General features: G+C 37.6%; 3 protein-coding genes across 5 annotated transcripts in view; 2 read left to right on the top strand and 1 right to left on the bottom strand.

Annotated features, from left to right (window-relative positions):
• LOC111867627 (F-box/LRR-repeat protein 16) overlaps nt 1-7,160 on the top strand; it is a 153,157-nt gene extending 145,997 nt beyond the window's left edge. The window contains exons 4-6 of one of the 2 annotated variants that reach the window (XR_002843374.2): nt 1,747-1,895; nt 4,090-4,362; nt 7,038-7,160. Coding sequence is in view for 1 of the 2 variants with exons in the window: in XM_023857634.2 (XP_023713402.1) it covers nt 1,747-1,895; nt 4,090-4,238 (298 nt within the window). In the remaining variant the exon portion in view is untranslated. Of the gene's footprint in view, nt 1-1,746; nt 1,896-4,089 lie in introns of both variants that reach the window. The other variant, XM_023857634.2, reaches the window with a different exon arrangement.
• Nucleotides 7,161-9,373: 2,213 nt separating this feature from the next.
• On the bottom strand, nt 9,374-12,425 carry LOC111867638 (DNA-directed RNA polymerase III subunit RPC8). The gene is made up of 5 exons (XM_023857652.2): nt 12,188-12,425; nt 11,859-12,042; nt 10,914-11,054; nt 10,385-10,518; nt 9,374-10,251 (listed from the first exon to the last, which is right to left on the bottom strand). The coding sequence occupies exons 1-5, from the start codon at nt 12,296-12,298 to the stop codon at nt 10,198-10,200; spliced, it is 624 nt and encodes a 207-aa protein (XP_023713420.1). The 5' UTR covers nt 12,299-12,425; the 3' UTR covers nt 9,374-10,197.
• Nucleotides 12,426-12,459: 34 nt separating this feature from the next.
• LOC111867629 (serine/threonine-protein kinase 19) lies at nt 12,460-16,169 on the top strand. 2 transcript variants are annotated; one of them, XM_023857636.2, is made up of 5 exons: nt 12,460-12,701; nt 13,297-13,520; nt 13,604-13,760; nt 15,119-15,207; nt 16,029-16,169. In XM_023857636.2, the coding sequence occupies exons 1-5, from the start codon at nt 12,618-12,620 to the stop codon at nt 16,072-16,074; spliced, it is 600 nt and encodes a 199-aa protein (XP_023713404.1). In that variant the 5' UTR covers nt 12,460-12,617; the 3' UTR covers nt 16,075-16,169. The 2 variants fall into 2 exon arrangements, with proteins under 2 accessions (XP_023713404.1, XP_023713403.1); XM_023857635.2 differs by having other exon boundaries at nt 12,461-12,890.
• The last annotated feature ends 220 nt before the right edge of the window (nt 16,170-16,389 follow it).

Raw genomic sequence — 16,389 nt, 5'->3', positions numbered from 1 at the left:
CATATGCCATTGCAAACTGGATGGAGCCTTCTCTGAATACCGCTGCTTTGATTTCTGGACCCAGAATCACTGGGTCACTCACAATTACTTCTGGATTGAAGGACGATTTTTTCGCTGTAAGTTGTGTGTGAAAGAAACTATTTGACTAATTTCTATATCAGTTTCGAACCTAACGTAAAATTATAAGTTAGGAAACAGATGTTTTGAATATGTGGCACAGTTCAGATATTTGGGAACAACTATAACCTGATTCAGAAGTAAATTAAGAGGAGACTGAACTCAGATAATGTTTGCTACCATTCAGACCAGAACCTTTCGTCTTCTCGTCTGCTGTTTAAAAACATAAAAATTAGAATATACAAAACTATAATTTTGTCTGTGGTTCTGTATGGACATGAAACTTCGTCTCTGACATTAAGGGAGGAACATAGACTGAGGGCGTTTGAGAACAGGGTGTTGATGAGAATATTTGGACCGAAGAGAGATGGAGTGACAGGAGGTTGGAGAAAACTGCATAATGAGGAGCTTCATAACTTGTACTCTTCTCCAAGTATAATAAGAATGATCAAGTCAAGGAGGATGACGTGGGCTGGTCATGTAGCATGAATTGAGGAGAAGAGGAATGAATATAGGCTATTGGTGGGAAAGCCAGAAGGAAAGAGACCACTGGGAAGAACAGGGCGTGGGTGACTGGACAATATTAAAATGGATCTGAGAGAGAGATGATGGGATGGTATGGATTGGATTGATCTAGCTCAGGAAAGGGACTAGTGGAGGGCTCTTTTGAACACGGTAATAAACCTACGGGTTCCGTAAAATGTTAAGAATTTCTTGACTAGCTGTAAAATTAGCAGCTCCTCCAGAAGGGCTCAGCTCCATGAGTAAGTAAGTATACATATTTATTGGGCTATGTTTTCGGAACTGTACAGATCCTTTAAACTTCTGTGAACATTATAATTACACATTACAGTATTACGTATGTAATTTTTCACTGCGAATGAATATGTCTCCACTTGGAAGCTTCTCCGACATTCGGCTTTTGTCTCTCACTTTCGGAGATTCTTTAATGCTCTGTGGGAAACGGGCGACTCATTTCTTCGCAGTTACGGTGGACATTTGTTATACAGATCTTTCGAGGATTGGCTCTATTGTCATTTTCTGATGGTTGGCTGTCGTACTAACATAACTATTTTTTTTTCTATTTCCATTGTTAGTATTAGCGTCAACGAGGGATTACTTGGTCGGTACAGCGACTGTCTACGGGCTATACGACCGAGGAGTTGGGGTTCGAATCCCGGTAGTGGTAAAATTTTTCTATCCTGCAAGTCGTCCAGACCGATTCTGGGACCTATCCAGCCTCTTTTTCAGTGCGCAACGGGGCTCTTCCCCCCGGGGGTAAAGCGGTTGGGGCTGATCACTCACCCCAATTACTGCCGAGTTTAAGAACACGTGGATCTATATATCCGTTCCCATATACGCCTTCTTGGCATAGTGCTTAATTAGTTCAGCAGAAGGAGAACTTTCTTTTTATTGGTAACTCTGGGGCTTGAAGTCGGTACCCTTTTTAATTTTAAACCTTAATCGTATCACGTACCAGTCGAGAATAGTGTAATGTCTCTTTTATTCCGCGCTTGGTCCTCGATTCCACATGTAATGACAGTTTCTCTGAAACAAGGGAGGAAAGTGGTTAGACGAATAATATTCAACTCCCCCACACCATGTGACATGTTTGCTTTTGCCCCTCAGGTGTGTCCATATTACTGACATCGGTGTGGGTTACATATCGACCATGTTATCGTTGTCTGCCCTGTTCCTTCGGTGGTGTTCCCAGGTTCGTGATTTCGGACTGCAGCATCTCTGTGGCATGAGGAATCTGCAGGTCCTGTCTCTTGCAGGTAAGTTGGCCACCTGATGACCACTTTCTTTTAATGAACAGCAACTAATTTATAGATATACGAATATGGTAGTATCTGGACCCAAGAGGGATGAAGTGACAGGAGGTTGGAGAAAACTGCATAATGAGGAGCTTCATAACTTGTGCTCTTCTCCAAGTATAATTACAATGATCAATTCAAGGAGGATGAGGTGGGCAGGGCACGTAGCATGAATGGGGAGAAGAGGAATGCATATAGATATTTGTGGGAAAGCCGGAAGGAAGGAGGCCACTGGGAAGACCAAGACATATGTGGGCGGACAATATTAAAACGGATCTTAGAAAAATAGAATGGGATGGTATGGATTGGATTGATCTGGCTCGGGATAGGGACCAGTGGAGGGTTCTTGTGAACATGGCAATGAACCTTCGGGTTCCATGAAATACTGGGAAATTCGTGAGTAGCTGCAGATTTGGCTTCTCCTCAAGAAGAGCTCAGTTCCATAAGTAAGTATTTTTTTATTCCTAGTGGGGTAGGACTAAGTTCCTTGTACTGCGGCCACTTCTGGCATATTTTACCAGCCCCAGATGATAGGTGAGGGTGATTGTGAAACAATTGGTGGATTGAAGATTGGCAGGAGAAACCGAAGTTCTCGGAGAAAACCTGCCCAAGCGCCACTCTGTCCACCACAAATCCCACATGACCAGACCCGGGATCGAACCCGGGCCGCCGCGGTGGGAAGCCAGCGACTAACCGCTTGAGCTATGGCGCGGCCTCCATAGGCAAGTAAGTACGAATATGGTAGTATACAGGAAAGTTCAGCGCGGGAAGACAGGCATGAATCAGAGTAAGAGAACTGAAATCGGCTTTTTGACACCAGGAGCACTTTCGGATATTTCCATTACCCGATCTCATAGAATTATCTTTATTGTTATATTTCATATCACAGAGGTCCACTGACAACATCTGTGTACCTCAAATGAACTTTCTTTTAAATAAAAACCTAAATTTGATTTCACATTTCAAACATGCAGATTAAACTAGGCGTATTTTGTGGTATCAAATCTTTAAAGTGAAAAGTTTTCACAGAAAATTGCCTGTTCTTCTACAGTATACAGATATTTATGTTTTGTTCGGGAGCTGAGACAGAACTAGCTATCATTAAACTTAATGGAAGCCACTACTGTCCTCTACCAAGCCCTATAGAGTAGGTACCGCTTCCATCTGCATGAAGACGAAACAACAGCCAGCTTCCCAAATTCCATGCATCTTTTCTCTAAGAATGGTGTCCAAGGAATGCATAAATCAGACTTAGTAGTGTGTACTTCTTTTCAGTTTCGTTGTTCTTAGAGAAACCCACAGGAAGGAAGATATCAAAACACGTATCCTCCGGAAAACATCCGACAGTGAAAAAATTAGTGGACTGCTTTATAAAAGGGACGCACTTCGCCCTAAAACGAGTATGCTTATAGTACTGGGAGAGTATGTCGAAAGTGGAAGTTACAATGAAACTTTGCCTTTGTGGTATTCCGGACCTAGAAATTGTAAGATGAACTGCTAGCAATGGGAAGACATTCATATTTATTGGTTACTTTGCAATGCCACTTTCATACATAGTTCTCTTGTATGAAATTATCATTGTTTGATTAGTTACAATCTTCAGTTTATTTGGATGACCTATTAGTTTAATAAGATGCGATAATTATGAAATATCTGGAATATTTTAGCCAAATATACCGTACTGCAGGGCTACAATTGTAAACATAGTTGGGTGACTTTGAAAGTTATTGTGTTGTCCTTGGAGTACAGGTGCGTACGTACCTCTCTTTTTTTCCTCTTATACGAGTATTTGAATGAAGACACGGATAGGTGACGTGTTGGCTGAAACAATGTCGCATGTAATCATTTTTATTTCCAGTAATACTTCAATAATTGAAGAAAGTGACGTCAAGCTTTCAGAATTTATATTTTTATGATATTGATTAATTATGTTGTGTGGCACGACCAATTCAAACCACTCTGGCATACTGCAATGTTCTAATTTAGTCAAGCATTTGGGACCTAACTGGTTTAGAAAACTAAACTGAATTTATATTTGTGATTAATCAATCAGAACTTATCAACTTGTTGTTTTGAACATTTAAAGAGCTCCGTAAAACGAAACAGTTCTATTGGAATCGCTAATTTTAATGGGTTGGTATTAATTTCGTTTCAGGTTGCCCTCTCCTGACATCTAGCGGTCTCTCTAGTCTAATACAACTCCGCCATCTGCAAGAACTGGAACTTACGAATTGCCCTGGAGTTTCGCGGGAATTGTTTGAATATCTGAGAGAACATTTACCTCGTTGTCTTGTGATTGAGTAATAGAGATACAAAGCAAAAACTATTCTGAATGCCCAAAGAGTATGAAATGTCTTTGGTGAATTGAAGAATTCAATGTTTATTTTGTCTCAATGAATGTAGACTACGAAGGCAAGCTGCATACTTCGTAAGTACAGTGGTATGTGTTTGGTATATGTTGATTATGTGCCTGTGAGTGGCTCTATAGGTAATGATAAATATGATCAGATAATCAGTTACTGTTACACAGTTACGATGTTTATAATCCAGCATTCCAGTCTGATAGAAAGGTTATGGCAAAAATCGAAGCCAGAATTTAGATAAAATAGAAATGAGGCTAGATTTGTCATCTTTATAAATAAATATATATATATGTTTGCCTCTTACAAAGACTGAAAGTTGTTTTGTTAGTAAAATATGCTGTTGCTGTTTCACTCTAAGAACTGTGATGTACCTAGAGTCAGTAGTTTTCACATTTGCATACAACCACCTGCACCCTTATATACAGGCCCATTTCAGAAGCACTTGATCAAATGGAAGAACATGAATGCTCCCAGCTAGCATTATATACTTAGCTACTGATATTTTTTTCCTAGAACCCAAAATTTTGTTTCCTTGAATCCTCCATGTCATTAAGATTTGTAATTCCATGATTAGAATACATAATCTTGAGCAATACACAAGATACATAGATAGGGGTCACATTTCTTTTTATTGTCATGTGGACACTATGGATAACATTCCAAAATATAAAATTGTTGAAAATGTTGTATCTGTACAAAACACTTCCCTCAATTATGCATTGTCAATATTAGTGTTTTCATCTTTTGTCCATAAGTATGAATCAACTTGGTCTTCACTTACAATAGGATTCTAGTGCTCCTTTGTAATCCTGTTGATTTATTCATGTTTAATTTTAAATTTTGAGAATATAATGTTCATTTCTTTATTGTTGCTCAATAATCTCCAGTAATTCTTATTGAGACAGCCTACTGTAAATAAAATAGACACTGTAGTGTTCTTATTGTGTACAATATTGGTAGTATCCTCAAAACAATCTTTTGAAGAAAGAAAGATACACAAAGACGAAAGGAGTTATGGACGATGCAGTAAATTAATCCCAGAGACTAACCCATTTGGAGTTACTCATTTCTTACTTACATGTCTTATGTACTAAACTAGGAAAAGAATTGCAATAATGTATCACACAAAAACTAGTAATAAACATTCGTCACTAGATATTCTTCCTATTATCAGATTAACGCTCTCATGCTTTCTCACTTTCTGCTTTCAGTTTCATCTTGTGTATTGAGGTGGTTGGTTTCTTATTTAACAGTGGTATCAGTATTCAGATTATACCTGTATATTGTTGGATAACAGGATGATTAAAATGAGTTTGAGTAGTTTGTAGAATCAGATTTGGCATGGGAAACTTAAGTATTCAGAGAAAACCTGCCTCAGTGCCACTTTATCCACCACAAATCCCACATTACTTGGTCTTGGATCGAACCTTGGCCACTGCAGTGGGAAGCCAGTGGCTGTTGTGGTGGTATACTGCAACTCACCTTGACAGTCTTCTCATTCTCTCACACTGTAATGCCATTGCAATTAAAATAAAATCACCCTGGGAAAACATTACACAATGAAGATAAATATAGCACTCAAAAAATCAGAATGGAATCACTATTTCTGTATGTTACTCTCAAATAGAGAATTTGATGCCCTGATGTAAAGTAAAAAGTTGGAAAATTAGAGATTTGTAATGGTATTGCAGTAAATCTTCGATCTAATGGATTTTCGATTTAACGGACCAAATCCTTTGGTACTTCCCCGTTATTCTCCAGTTGATATGTCTGTACTTCCATGTAATAGTTTGGTTGATATGTCATGTATATGTACTTTGTCAGTCGTGAAGCGAAAGGAACGAGTATGTGGTACATAGAGCATTCTGTCACAAATTCAATTTGTGTTGTGCTGTTGGGTTTGTTCTGTGTTACAAATATTTTTTTTAATAAATACACAATGGGCAAGAAAAGAAAAAGGACAAACTTAAGTGTAAAACAAAATTCATTAATTGATTGAAAAATTAGAATTGGGAGTATCCATCGCACATGTTTGTCAGGAATACGGGAATTTGGCAATATCAGATGCCCCCTTCTCCCAATTAGTCCATTAAGTCGAGCATATACTGTATTTCCAAGTAATAAAATTGCTTTCCTGGTATTTCCAACTTTTCAGATTTCTTTTATTTTCAAGTTAAAAGTATACATTAATGTTCGTTTTCATTATCAGATGTACTTGGTGATGTTATTTACTCAGCAATCTATAATATAATACAATTATAAAATCTTTAAAAATGAGCATGAACACGTTTATTGTTATTCTGAGTCCACTATCAGATCATGACATCATGAAATGCACTGAAGGGGACAATGGGAAAAGTAAATATATTTGAAATACAGCTAAACTATAAGAATGTTCCACACTCTTGAGATTCAGAATGTGCCTGTGAGACTTCGCTGGTGTGTGAAATTTAGTTCACTTTGTGTAGGTGCCATACCCACCACAGATGGCCTTAACATCAGCTTGGTTCAACTTGTACAGATTTCCCAGCTTCATCTTGCACTTGCTATTTAGACTATATATAATAAACCAGAGATTACCAGATTCCTGTGTATATGAGCTTCTTAAAAAAAAAATATATATTTTCAGAGGCAATGCTACAACGGTTCACAAAGATCTATGCAGAAAAAGATAAAATTCCTTTTCATTATCTCAAGAGTTAATTCATAATTTAAATGATTATGATGTTTAATAATTCAGTTTTCAGGAGATATTTAAAAGAAAAGGATTGTAAACCAAAAACTAACAACAAACTCCATGGTTTTAGTCCGCAAGCGAACTATACCGAACGAGTGACCGCCGCTTCTTGGCAAAGTCAGTGCCAACTTTAGCAGATAGAGGGTGTCGTGTGGTCAGCGCAACGAATCCCCATGGCTGTTAATTTCGGTTTTAACCAAAAGAAAAATGATTGAGTTGAGATACAGGTGTGAAAATATACTAATGAAGTGATTATAATTAGCTTAAATTATTTATCCTTGATTCTTTTCTATTTTATATCTATAACCACAGTTGAATAGATATGTATATAGCTCATCATCATGGTTTGGTCACCCTTTATAATCTTAGAACTTCAGATCTGTGATGATGTACACAACATACTATAATTCTTGTTGCAATAATGCAGTTTGCGTCTTCATATACCTGAATAAGAAAACTATAGAATGTGTACTTTAACGATGACTATTTTCATAAAACTACCAGAAAGAATGCCTGGTACAAACTATTCTGCCATCTGTGAATTGAAGATTTCAAACTTTGCTAAGTATTTTTCTGATCAAAGAGAATTTTCTTATTCACACCCATTTTTTTCTCTAATTCTCCCTACAGCCTAGCTGGATTGTCTTATTGTCTGTCTTGGAAAACAGGGTTTCTGTATCTTACATAAAAATCAAGTAACATCTCTTAACTGCCGTTCCACCAAGAGTTAGAAAACCAAGACTCCTCTTTCAAACAATTAACTGTTGATTACAGGGAAATGCTAGAACACTGTCAGCATTGTAGCATCAAGTTTTCTTGTTACACAATTGAAACAGAATTACATTTCAGGAGATAACATGCCATGTGTAGCTGTATTTAGTCATTGTTTGAAAAGTACAGTTTTCTTGGTTGTAATGCCATGTAGTCCAAAGGAACATACTTCTCCATTCTTCAGGGTAAAAGAATAAGTCAAGCAGCTGGGTTGCTGCCCGCTTTTGCTTATTTCTTCCTTGGCCAGCTCTTAGACGCTGAAGATGGAGACGGTATGCTCCTCCAACATGTCAAGCTGTCTCCAAACTATACTGTGTTGCAACCCAGAGGACCATATATGATTTATTTAATGATGACGTCCATAGCTCAGACTACATAGGTTTGAATGGCAGGATGATCAAGAAATTAAAAAGGCTATCCCTGTAACATGCTGTGAAGGCCCATAGGGTTGCAAGATGTTGAGTCTCCCACATTTTCTCTAGACAATCAGCTTGCAGATGGCAGTGAGGTTGTCAGCCTTATGTGCCAATCGCCCTTTACCCCCCAGGAAGATTCCTGGTACTCATTTCTGTTAGAGGCTGAGTCGAACCCAGTACCATAGTGCTGCTGGAAGGATTAGGTAAACTGAAAAAATCCACCTCATTGGGACTTGAATCCACAACCTTCCACCTTGTAGCATAGTGCCTCAACCAACTACGCTACCATGTGCATGATTAATGAACTATAAGCTGGAAATTATGCGGAAGGAAGTGGTCCTGGCATCTGCCTGGAGGGAATGAGAAAAACTGTAGTACTTCAGATGGGATAGTTTGTGTCCCAGCAGAGATTCGAACCCAGCAACACCAAAATGCAAGTCAGAAAGTTGCTTGGTATTTGGGGTGGGGGGAGCAGGGAAAGCAGAAGCCTAAACGATGAAAAATTCTACTGCCCTTCTCAGTGAAAGACACCTGAATATCCTTAAATTAACATCGAACTTCCCAACACTGTGACAAGAACTATCACTGTTGTCATAGTTTTTAAACAGCTTTGTTTACATTTTTTCATAACATGTTTAGATTATTCTTAATTAATGGTCATGATATTAACAAGAAGATAGAAATTAATTTTAATTAAAAAAAGAAAAATAATAGGGTTTGTAAAATATGCCCCCCCCAAAAAAAAAACATGCCATTCTAAGCAGTCGACTAGTTCCCCTTCGTTGTCATGATCGTGGCTCCGAGTGTAAAAGTAAAAACAGTAAAGCTATCCCTGTGACAGGTCATGAAGGCCCATAGGGTTGTGAAACGTTGAGGGTCCCACATTATCTAGACAATGGGCTCAACGATGGCGGTATCATCCTTTTATATAGAATGAGATTTTCTTTAGAAATAAGTTGCATAACTCAGTTTCTGAGTTTCAGAAGTTAGCAGTTTATCGTATAAAACTGATATTACAGAAAGGAAGTTTCTTTTACCATGGCAAGTTATGACTAGAATAGAATCTACTCTCAAAGAGAATAATGAAAATTTACAATACTGACATGTGTTCATCTCTCCACCCCTTCTTATCAAGAAATGCCAACACAGATCTTCATTTTACTGTAGTTTTATTTTGAGAAAAGCAATGTACAAGTTACATTAGTTGCACTGTATGTAGTTTCATAGCACCTCTTTATATGTACAGTCTGTTTAGTGTATATCTGTTCTCTTTATCATGTATGGATTATCTCCCGATGCTATGTAAATATTGTACATTTCTTACTGGTAACTCAAAATCATAGGTTTAACAAAAAGCCAATAAAAATAGTTGTGTATGTGAAGACAGTATTTTTACAATATCCTGCCTACTCATGAATGTACAGGCTATTTATAGATCCAGCCTCTCAGATGAACATGAGAAGTGGCTGCAACGGCACTGTGGAAATGAACGAGGAAGGGTGATGTAATGTAACTAACACCTAATTATATCCCATACATATCCTACAATCCTTATTTCAGTTATCAAACTTGACCACGTCCACTGCGTAGTGCGCTAAGAATGGCCGAAACTGAAAATACAGGCAGTAAACACGATACTATAAAGACTACTGTATTCTGAGATGTGATGTGATGCCTGGTTCATGTTTCAGAGGAACATGCTTCAATCTAGTGTAAAAGGGAGACAGCATATTCCTCTGAAACACAGGTCAGCATTTAGCAGACTACATGATGTCACATTCCAGAAGACAGTAACATCCACAGTCGCTGTCATGAGAACCTGAAATATCAGTATATATGAAATGCATAGAGTAATTCCTGTTGTTGAACTTTTCTTCTCGTATCACAAGGCCCTAAACAATTCATCCCTTTCTGATACACCAGGTTAAATTCTGAGACATTTCCCCTTTTCTGACTTTTGGTTCATTTCTTATCCATTATGAAGATGTCCACCATGATAGCAGACCAAGACCAGATTCATTAATGCTGCCCTGCAACCCAAGGGAAATTAAATGAGTTACATTACATAAATAATACACAGCTAAAATTCATCACTCCCTTTGCATTCAGTCATCTTAAAAATAACAGTGTATAAAATTTATTGTCATAATAACAGATACATACTGTTAGCATGTATGGAACTTTTGGTTCTTCAGCGGGTGCTTCACCACCGACAGTAACAATGTCAGGTGTCTCTGGTCCACTTGGTGAAGTCTCTACAAAAGTTTCTGCTGTCACTCGAAATCTAACTGGTTCCCCTGCAAATGTAACAGAGGTATGTAAAGTAAAGCTATTCCTGTAACAGATCATGGAGGCCCATTGGGTTGTGAGATGTTGAGGTTCCCACATTTTCTCTAGACAGTCGGCTCACAGATGGCAGTAAGGTTGTCAGCCTTACGCACCAGCTGCCCTTTAGCCCCCACGAAGATTTCTCGTACTCATTTCTGTTAGAGACTGAGTCAGCCCCAGGGCCATAGTGCAACTGGAAAGATTAGGTAAATTGAAAAAGTCCACCTCATTGGGATTTGATCCCGTAACCCTCCAGCTTGTAGCATAGTGCCTCATCCAACTACGCTACCGTGTGCCCTGTATCTAACAAAATCATGTTCCCCCAAAAATTCTGATCAGTCCTAACAGGAATGATGTCACTTACCTGGATCCATGAACAGATCGTGTTTATCCCCATCACCTGTATTGTATTCCCACACCCAAGCCTGTTCTGTCTCATCAAATCGAGAGGGGTGCTGTAGTGCATTTGGAGGAATGATGATGTCATCAAAAAATCCAAGAGTTACTGGAAATTAAATTTCAGTAATCAAGAAAAGGTAAATTAGATTTACTGGATTCTATGAACCATCTGTCCAATTTTTTCAAATTTGTTTATTGTTATTAAATAACTCCACAAATCCTGTACAGGGGCTTTAGCACCCATAGGATATAGAGCTAATCAAACTTACAGAGTCTCATACAAAACATAAAAAGATACATGGTGTAACATTAAATCAAGCCATATCACAACAACATAGATTCATACACTGTTAGAAATACAACCTTTTACTTCTTACTACTCCAAGTTCATTCGTCACAATCATTAAACATTAATCATAAAACAACATCATATAATACTAAGTGATAAACATAATTAAAAAATATAACATACAGTTAATCCCATTTACATCATTAAAAAAATAAACATAATTAAAAAAATTGCTAGAAACTGGATATAACAAAAATTTACTCCTTTTAAGAACTACAGGATAAATGATACTGCTTTCCTCATGAATTTTACATTCTGTGTGATTTTTAAACTTCTAATTTCTATACACTAAGGTATAACAACATGACATTTCAGAAACTGGACAGTGAGCCCCTCAACCTTTCACCTGAGGACAGAAACATCCAATTTTTTAAATGTCATGTTCTTCAGTATATTAGATGATGGATAATGTCCAAAACCTCAGTAATTCCAAGTGTTATGTACTATCTTTAGAACCCTTTACAATTGATCAATTTTTAAGTTACTAATGATGCAAGATTATATTACATCAAGATGCATATATCATATACAGACATAATACTAGATTATTTTTAATCTTACCATGAACTCCATCACGGCTGCAGCTACGTATTTTTCCGATTATCACCTCTTCCATGAATGGTCTGAATACAACATATCGAAAATGAACTTTGGTATGGGCTGCTCCATCTCCAGGGAAAATATATGAATCTTCTAACCTGGTAATATCATGCAAAGCGATACACAAGCCAACATTCAAAACAACCTGTAAAGAAAAGTAGCACATATCTGCAAGCTGCTCGTCTACCCAGAAAGTTGTTTTCATCAGAATACGCGGCGTAACTACTCAGAAAATAGTACTGTTCAAAATCACCGTCACTAGAGCTCTAAAGCTCATACTTCTTGCGTACCTTATTAGCCAACTTCTTATTCAGCTCCTCTGCAATTGCATCATTTAGCTTTATGTTAAATATTTGTGGTGGTGTTCGAATAACATGCTTCATTTCTGCAAGAACAAACATTTTTAATACGGTACATCACACTATTTTACTATCCAACACAACCAAAACCGCGAATTTCCGAAGCTGTCAAAATTTTCACGTTTAGAACTCGCACTGATGGCTTCACACACTTTTATACCAGATGGCAGATCGTTCCTTTCCACCTGGTCAGCAGGATTGCCAACCAAACAGTGTCACTTGGTGCTCGGTGTCCCTAATGTCCCTCATGTATATACTTGTAAAATGTTTGGTTGATAGCAATATATTATGTATAGTAATGTAAATTGTTCGTTGACACTTATCGCTGTATTTATAAAGAAAATACAGACGTATTTACATTATGAGCAAGAGGCCATCGAATTCTAATTTTTATGGACAAAGTAAAAAGTTCCGTAGCAGTGCTTCATCAGCTTCATCAGTGCAGGTGACAGCTAACGAACGGAAAGTGGATGATTCATATTTTTCAAATACGCCGTCAGATACCGAAGCTGCACTTCTGTATCTGAAAAGTAAATTTCCTATAGAAAAGTTCGAAGGAAGATTACCACCAGTTTTATTAGTACATCAAATTTACAGCGTAATCAAGTGTAAGACGTTGGTGGACAGGGACGTAGTAAGTACGAGTATATGCCAAACGTGCGACTACATGATGTTTATATTTGCATGTATATTTGTAATAAGCACGGTACGGGGTAGCGTAGCTGGTTGAGGCACCATGCTACAAGCCAGAAGGTCGCGGGTTCGATTCCCGATGAGGTGATTGGATTTTTCAATTGACCTAATCCTTCCAGCCATACTATAGGTCTGGGGTTCGACTCAAACCTCGAATAGAAATGAGTACTAGGAATTTTTCTGGGGATAAAGGGCCGGCATGTAAGGCTGACAACCTCACCACTCGAGCCAATTCCCTAGAAAATGTGGGAACCTCGGCCCGTCACAATTATATGGGCCTTCACGGCCTGTTACAGGATAACTTTGCCTTTTTTTGTGTTTGTGATAATGTGTTCTTTATTTTTCAGAACTCTCTCCAGGCTAAGGGTGTGGTTCGTCTTTTTAAACTTGGTGGTGAAGAGACCGCACTTGTTGTCGTTTATTCTGATGAACTTGTTAATCATATTATACAACATTGTCCAACAAAGCCTGTGATTAATCGTTTTTTAAAAGAATTAATTCCAAAAGTTCAAGATGTCAGCATTGATAAGACATTATTACAAGAATTGGGATTTACACAACAAGAAATGAGGTAATCATATAGGCCTACATATGAATTTTCTGGAGTAACTAAATTGTAAAGCAGTATTCAAAAGCATTCCATTCTCTCTCTAGTGACCTTGTGCGTGCTGGTCTTCTGACACTGAGATCGACAGCAAGCTTTTGGTTCTCCTTTCCAAATGCTGGGGAATTTATGAGAACTTACCTGAAAGGCAGGAAGTCTGTTCTGAGAACAATCAGAAAATGCAAATTCAGTGAAATATTGCAATTTGTAAGTATGTTCATATAGGTACAACGTGACGCTTTAGGTTAGCATGTTATACATCAGACAGTCATAAGATCTTTGTTATGCAAAAGAAAATAATAAGAAAAATGGTAGGAGTGAGCCCAACTCATACATATAGAGGCTTATTTAAAAAGCTTGACATACTACCAATCGCATGTGTATATTTCCTCTCACTGATGACATTTGTTGTCACTAATGTGAATAAGTTTCAGACCAATAACTCTGTATGATTAGTACAAGAAGGAATGACCACCTTCATATACCTTCAACACATTTATCATCCTATCATATAGGGGTGTATTATTCAGGCATCAAGCTATTTAACACTATGCTATCAAATATCTCAGCTTTAAAAAGTGATAAAAATTAGTTTAGGTTTGTTTTATGAAACTATTTGCAAAGTAACTCATTTTCTCTATTGACGAATTTGTCGAGCATGCAGTGGGCTCGAATGTTAAGAGTTGATAAATGGTCTGTGTGCTTGTAGTATACGTTGTTGAGACTTGCTTGCTGTAAGTGGCAGTATGTATGATGTCTGTGTTTGTTATGAATTTTAATGTTATAATGAAACTGTATTGATGATATGGCTGGCCAATGTGTGTGGAATGGCAAGGTGCGCAATTGGGCAGCATAGAGTTGTTATGGTTGGAAATATGAGGGATTTTGTTCAGGGTCGAATGTGACAGTGGTTTTTCCAAGGCCTGTGTGTGTAGTCTTGACAACTGGTGCTGTCCGTGTGAGGCCTGATTATATATTTTATTGCACCAAGGACATATGTTGTGTAGTCATCATGAATTTGTAATGTGTGCCATGTTTTATATCCAGCCCTATGGGGAGGTGATCGGCTCCATGAAGTGAAAATAAATGTAAATGTATGGTAAACTCCTGGTTATCTGGTATCCAAATAAGCATCTGGAATTATAAAATAAGGGGTAAAACTGTAAAAGAAAATTTGCAGTTATTATGATATTACTTCAAGAAGACATTTTCAGTGGGTGTATTTTTTTTCTTCCTACCACTTTCCGTACTGCCCATTTTCCTAAATCAGGAAGATGCCATTACAGTTCTAGCAGTTCATGATAATAGTGGGTGCTTGTTGAATATGTGATTGTGTTGTATATCCAAAATGTTTCACCCCTCAATATCCATGCAGTAACTATAAGTTGTGCTGGTTTTCCTTTTGAAACAAAAGACAAATATATTAAAGACCAAGAAAAGGTGAAATTGATTTTATGTAAGTTGAACCTTCTGGCTTGTGGGAAATTCATGGTATTCAGAAAAGCCAGATCCACATATCTGAATTCATTTCACTGTGCAATATGTGTGTCTTTTTATTCCATTAGGAATTGGAGCAGAGGAAACTTGAGAAATCTGCGAAATTGGGAATGTTGTACCACATCCATGATATGATTGGTGCAGAATTAGTGAAATGGTATGTGTTTTAATTTAGTACAAGGAGAACCCTAAATCAGGGAAGGAGAATATACTCACAAAATCTTTCTTACTTTTTAAGTCCCTGACAACAAATTAAGTTCACTTCTCTTCATTGGTGGTCTGTCTTTAGGTTTAATATAATTAGGGTTATAACAGCATATTTATTCTACCATGAGAGCTTTCATTCATTTATTCTTATGTGTTCGTTACATGTGATTAGTAATAGAACCGACATTGGCATTATGTGCAAATCATGCAGAGCCAGGAAAATGCCCGTGCCATGAGCTGGATGTCCAGATAATCGGATTTTGATTTCTGATAGGCAGAGATATTACTTTTCTTCATAGAGCCCATATAGGCTCTGGTGTACATTCAACCTCCTATCTGATGTATATGAAATTCTATTTCTCCAGGGGCAAAATGGCTGGTGCATGAATGTAACCGCTGGCTTCTGAGGCTATGCCCTCATGCATCTTCTTGGCATGGTGCTTAATTTAGCACAAGGATGACATTGCTGTTAAAGTGATTTGGTTTCCCACTCATTCCTCATGCTTTTCTTAGACTTGAGATAGAAGGTAAAGTTGCTCCTGTACTTAGTTAAATAATCAATGTGCCTTCAAGTCATATGAGGAGTGGATGTATAGATCCACATATTCCTGCCCTCAGCACTAGTTGGAGGTGAATAGTCAGCTTCATGGCCCTACCGCTTTAAGCCCAGGGAAGAAGCCCCATGGTGCCCATTGGATAGGAGTCTGTTTGGCCCCAGAACCCGTCTGGACGATGTGGGGTACTAATAATTGTATCTCATTTGTGTTTCAGTATTGAAACTACATCTGGCACTCTTCTGAGACTGACCAAGAAGTGATTGTCACGTGCAAGTAAATGTGTGATAGTAAATGAAAAATTATGTATTGAGTTTATTATTAATATGAAAATAAAGTGTTTTTTAATTGTACAGAATTCTTTATGAAATGTTAATATGTTGCATGGTAAGGAAACCCTGTGATAATACTGTAAATTGAAAATTGTGTGCTGACTTTGTATTAATAGTATAGTGCTTTTTATTTTTTAAATGTACAGCCTAACTGATGGCCATTTTGAAACAAAATCATTTCGTAGTTACTGAATAATGTTATGCCAAAAGGAAGTATTTTATATAGGTCGCGCCATAGCGCAAGCA

The sequence above is a fragment of the Cryptotermes secundus genome, unplaced genomic scaffold (genome assembly GCF_002891405.2).
Source record: "Cryptotermes secundus unplaced genomic scaffold, Csec_1.0 scaffold548, whole genome shotgun sequence".
NCBI classification, from domain to species: Eukaryota; Metazoa; Arthropoda; class Insecta; order Blattodea; family Kalotermitidae; genus Cryptotermes; species Cryptotermes secundus.
Note: the sequence above shows the minus strand (reverse complement) of the source record. Positions and strands in the feature narration are given on the sequence as shown.

What these genes read in the sequence shown, in the direction of transcription:
- LOC111867638 (XM_023857652.2), bottom strand. Translation starts at nt 12,298, where the DNA reads ATGTTTGTTCTTGCAGAAATGAAGCATGTTATTCGAACACCACCACAA. An exon ending in ATAAGAAGTTGGCTAATAAG is followed by an intron (nt 12,043 to 12,187) that starts GTACGCAAGAAG and finishes TTTTCTTTACAG; the next exon opens with GTTGTTTTGAATGTTGGCTT. An exon ending in CAGCCGTGATGGAGTTCATG is followed by an intron (nt 11,055 to 11,858) that starts GTAAGATTAAAA and finishes TTTAATTTCCAG; the next exon opens with TAACTCTTGGATTTTTTGAT.
- LOC111867629 (XM_023857635.2), top strand. Translation starts at nt 12,618, where the DNA reads ATGAGCAAGAGGCCATCGAATTCTAATTTTTATGGACAAAGTAAAAAG. An exon ending in TTTACACAACAAGAAATGAG is followed by an intron (nt 13,521 to 13,603) that starts GTAATCATATAG and finishes TTCTCTCTCTAG; the next exon opens with TGACCTTGTGCGTGCTGGTC. An exon ending in TCAGTGAAATATTGCAATTT is followed by an intron (nt 13,761 to 15,118) that starts GTAAGTATGTTC and finishes TTATTCCATTAG; the next exon opens with GAATTGGAGCAGAGGAAACT.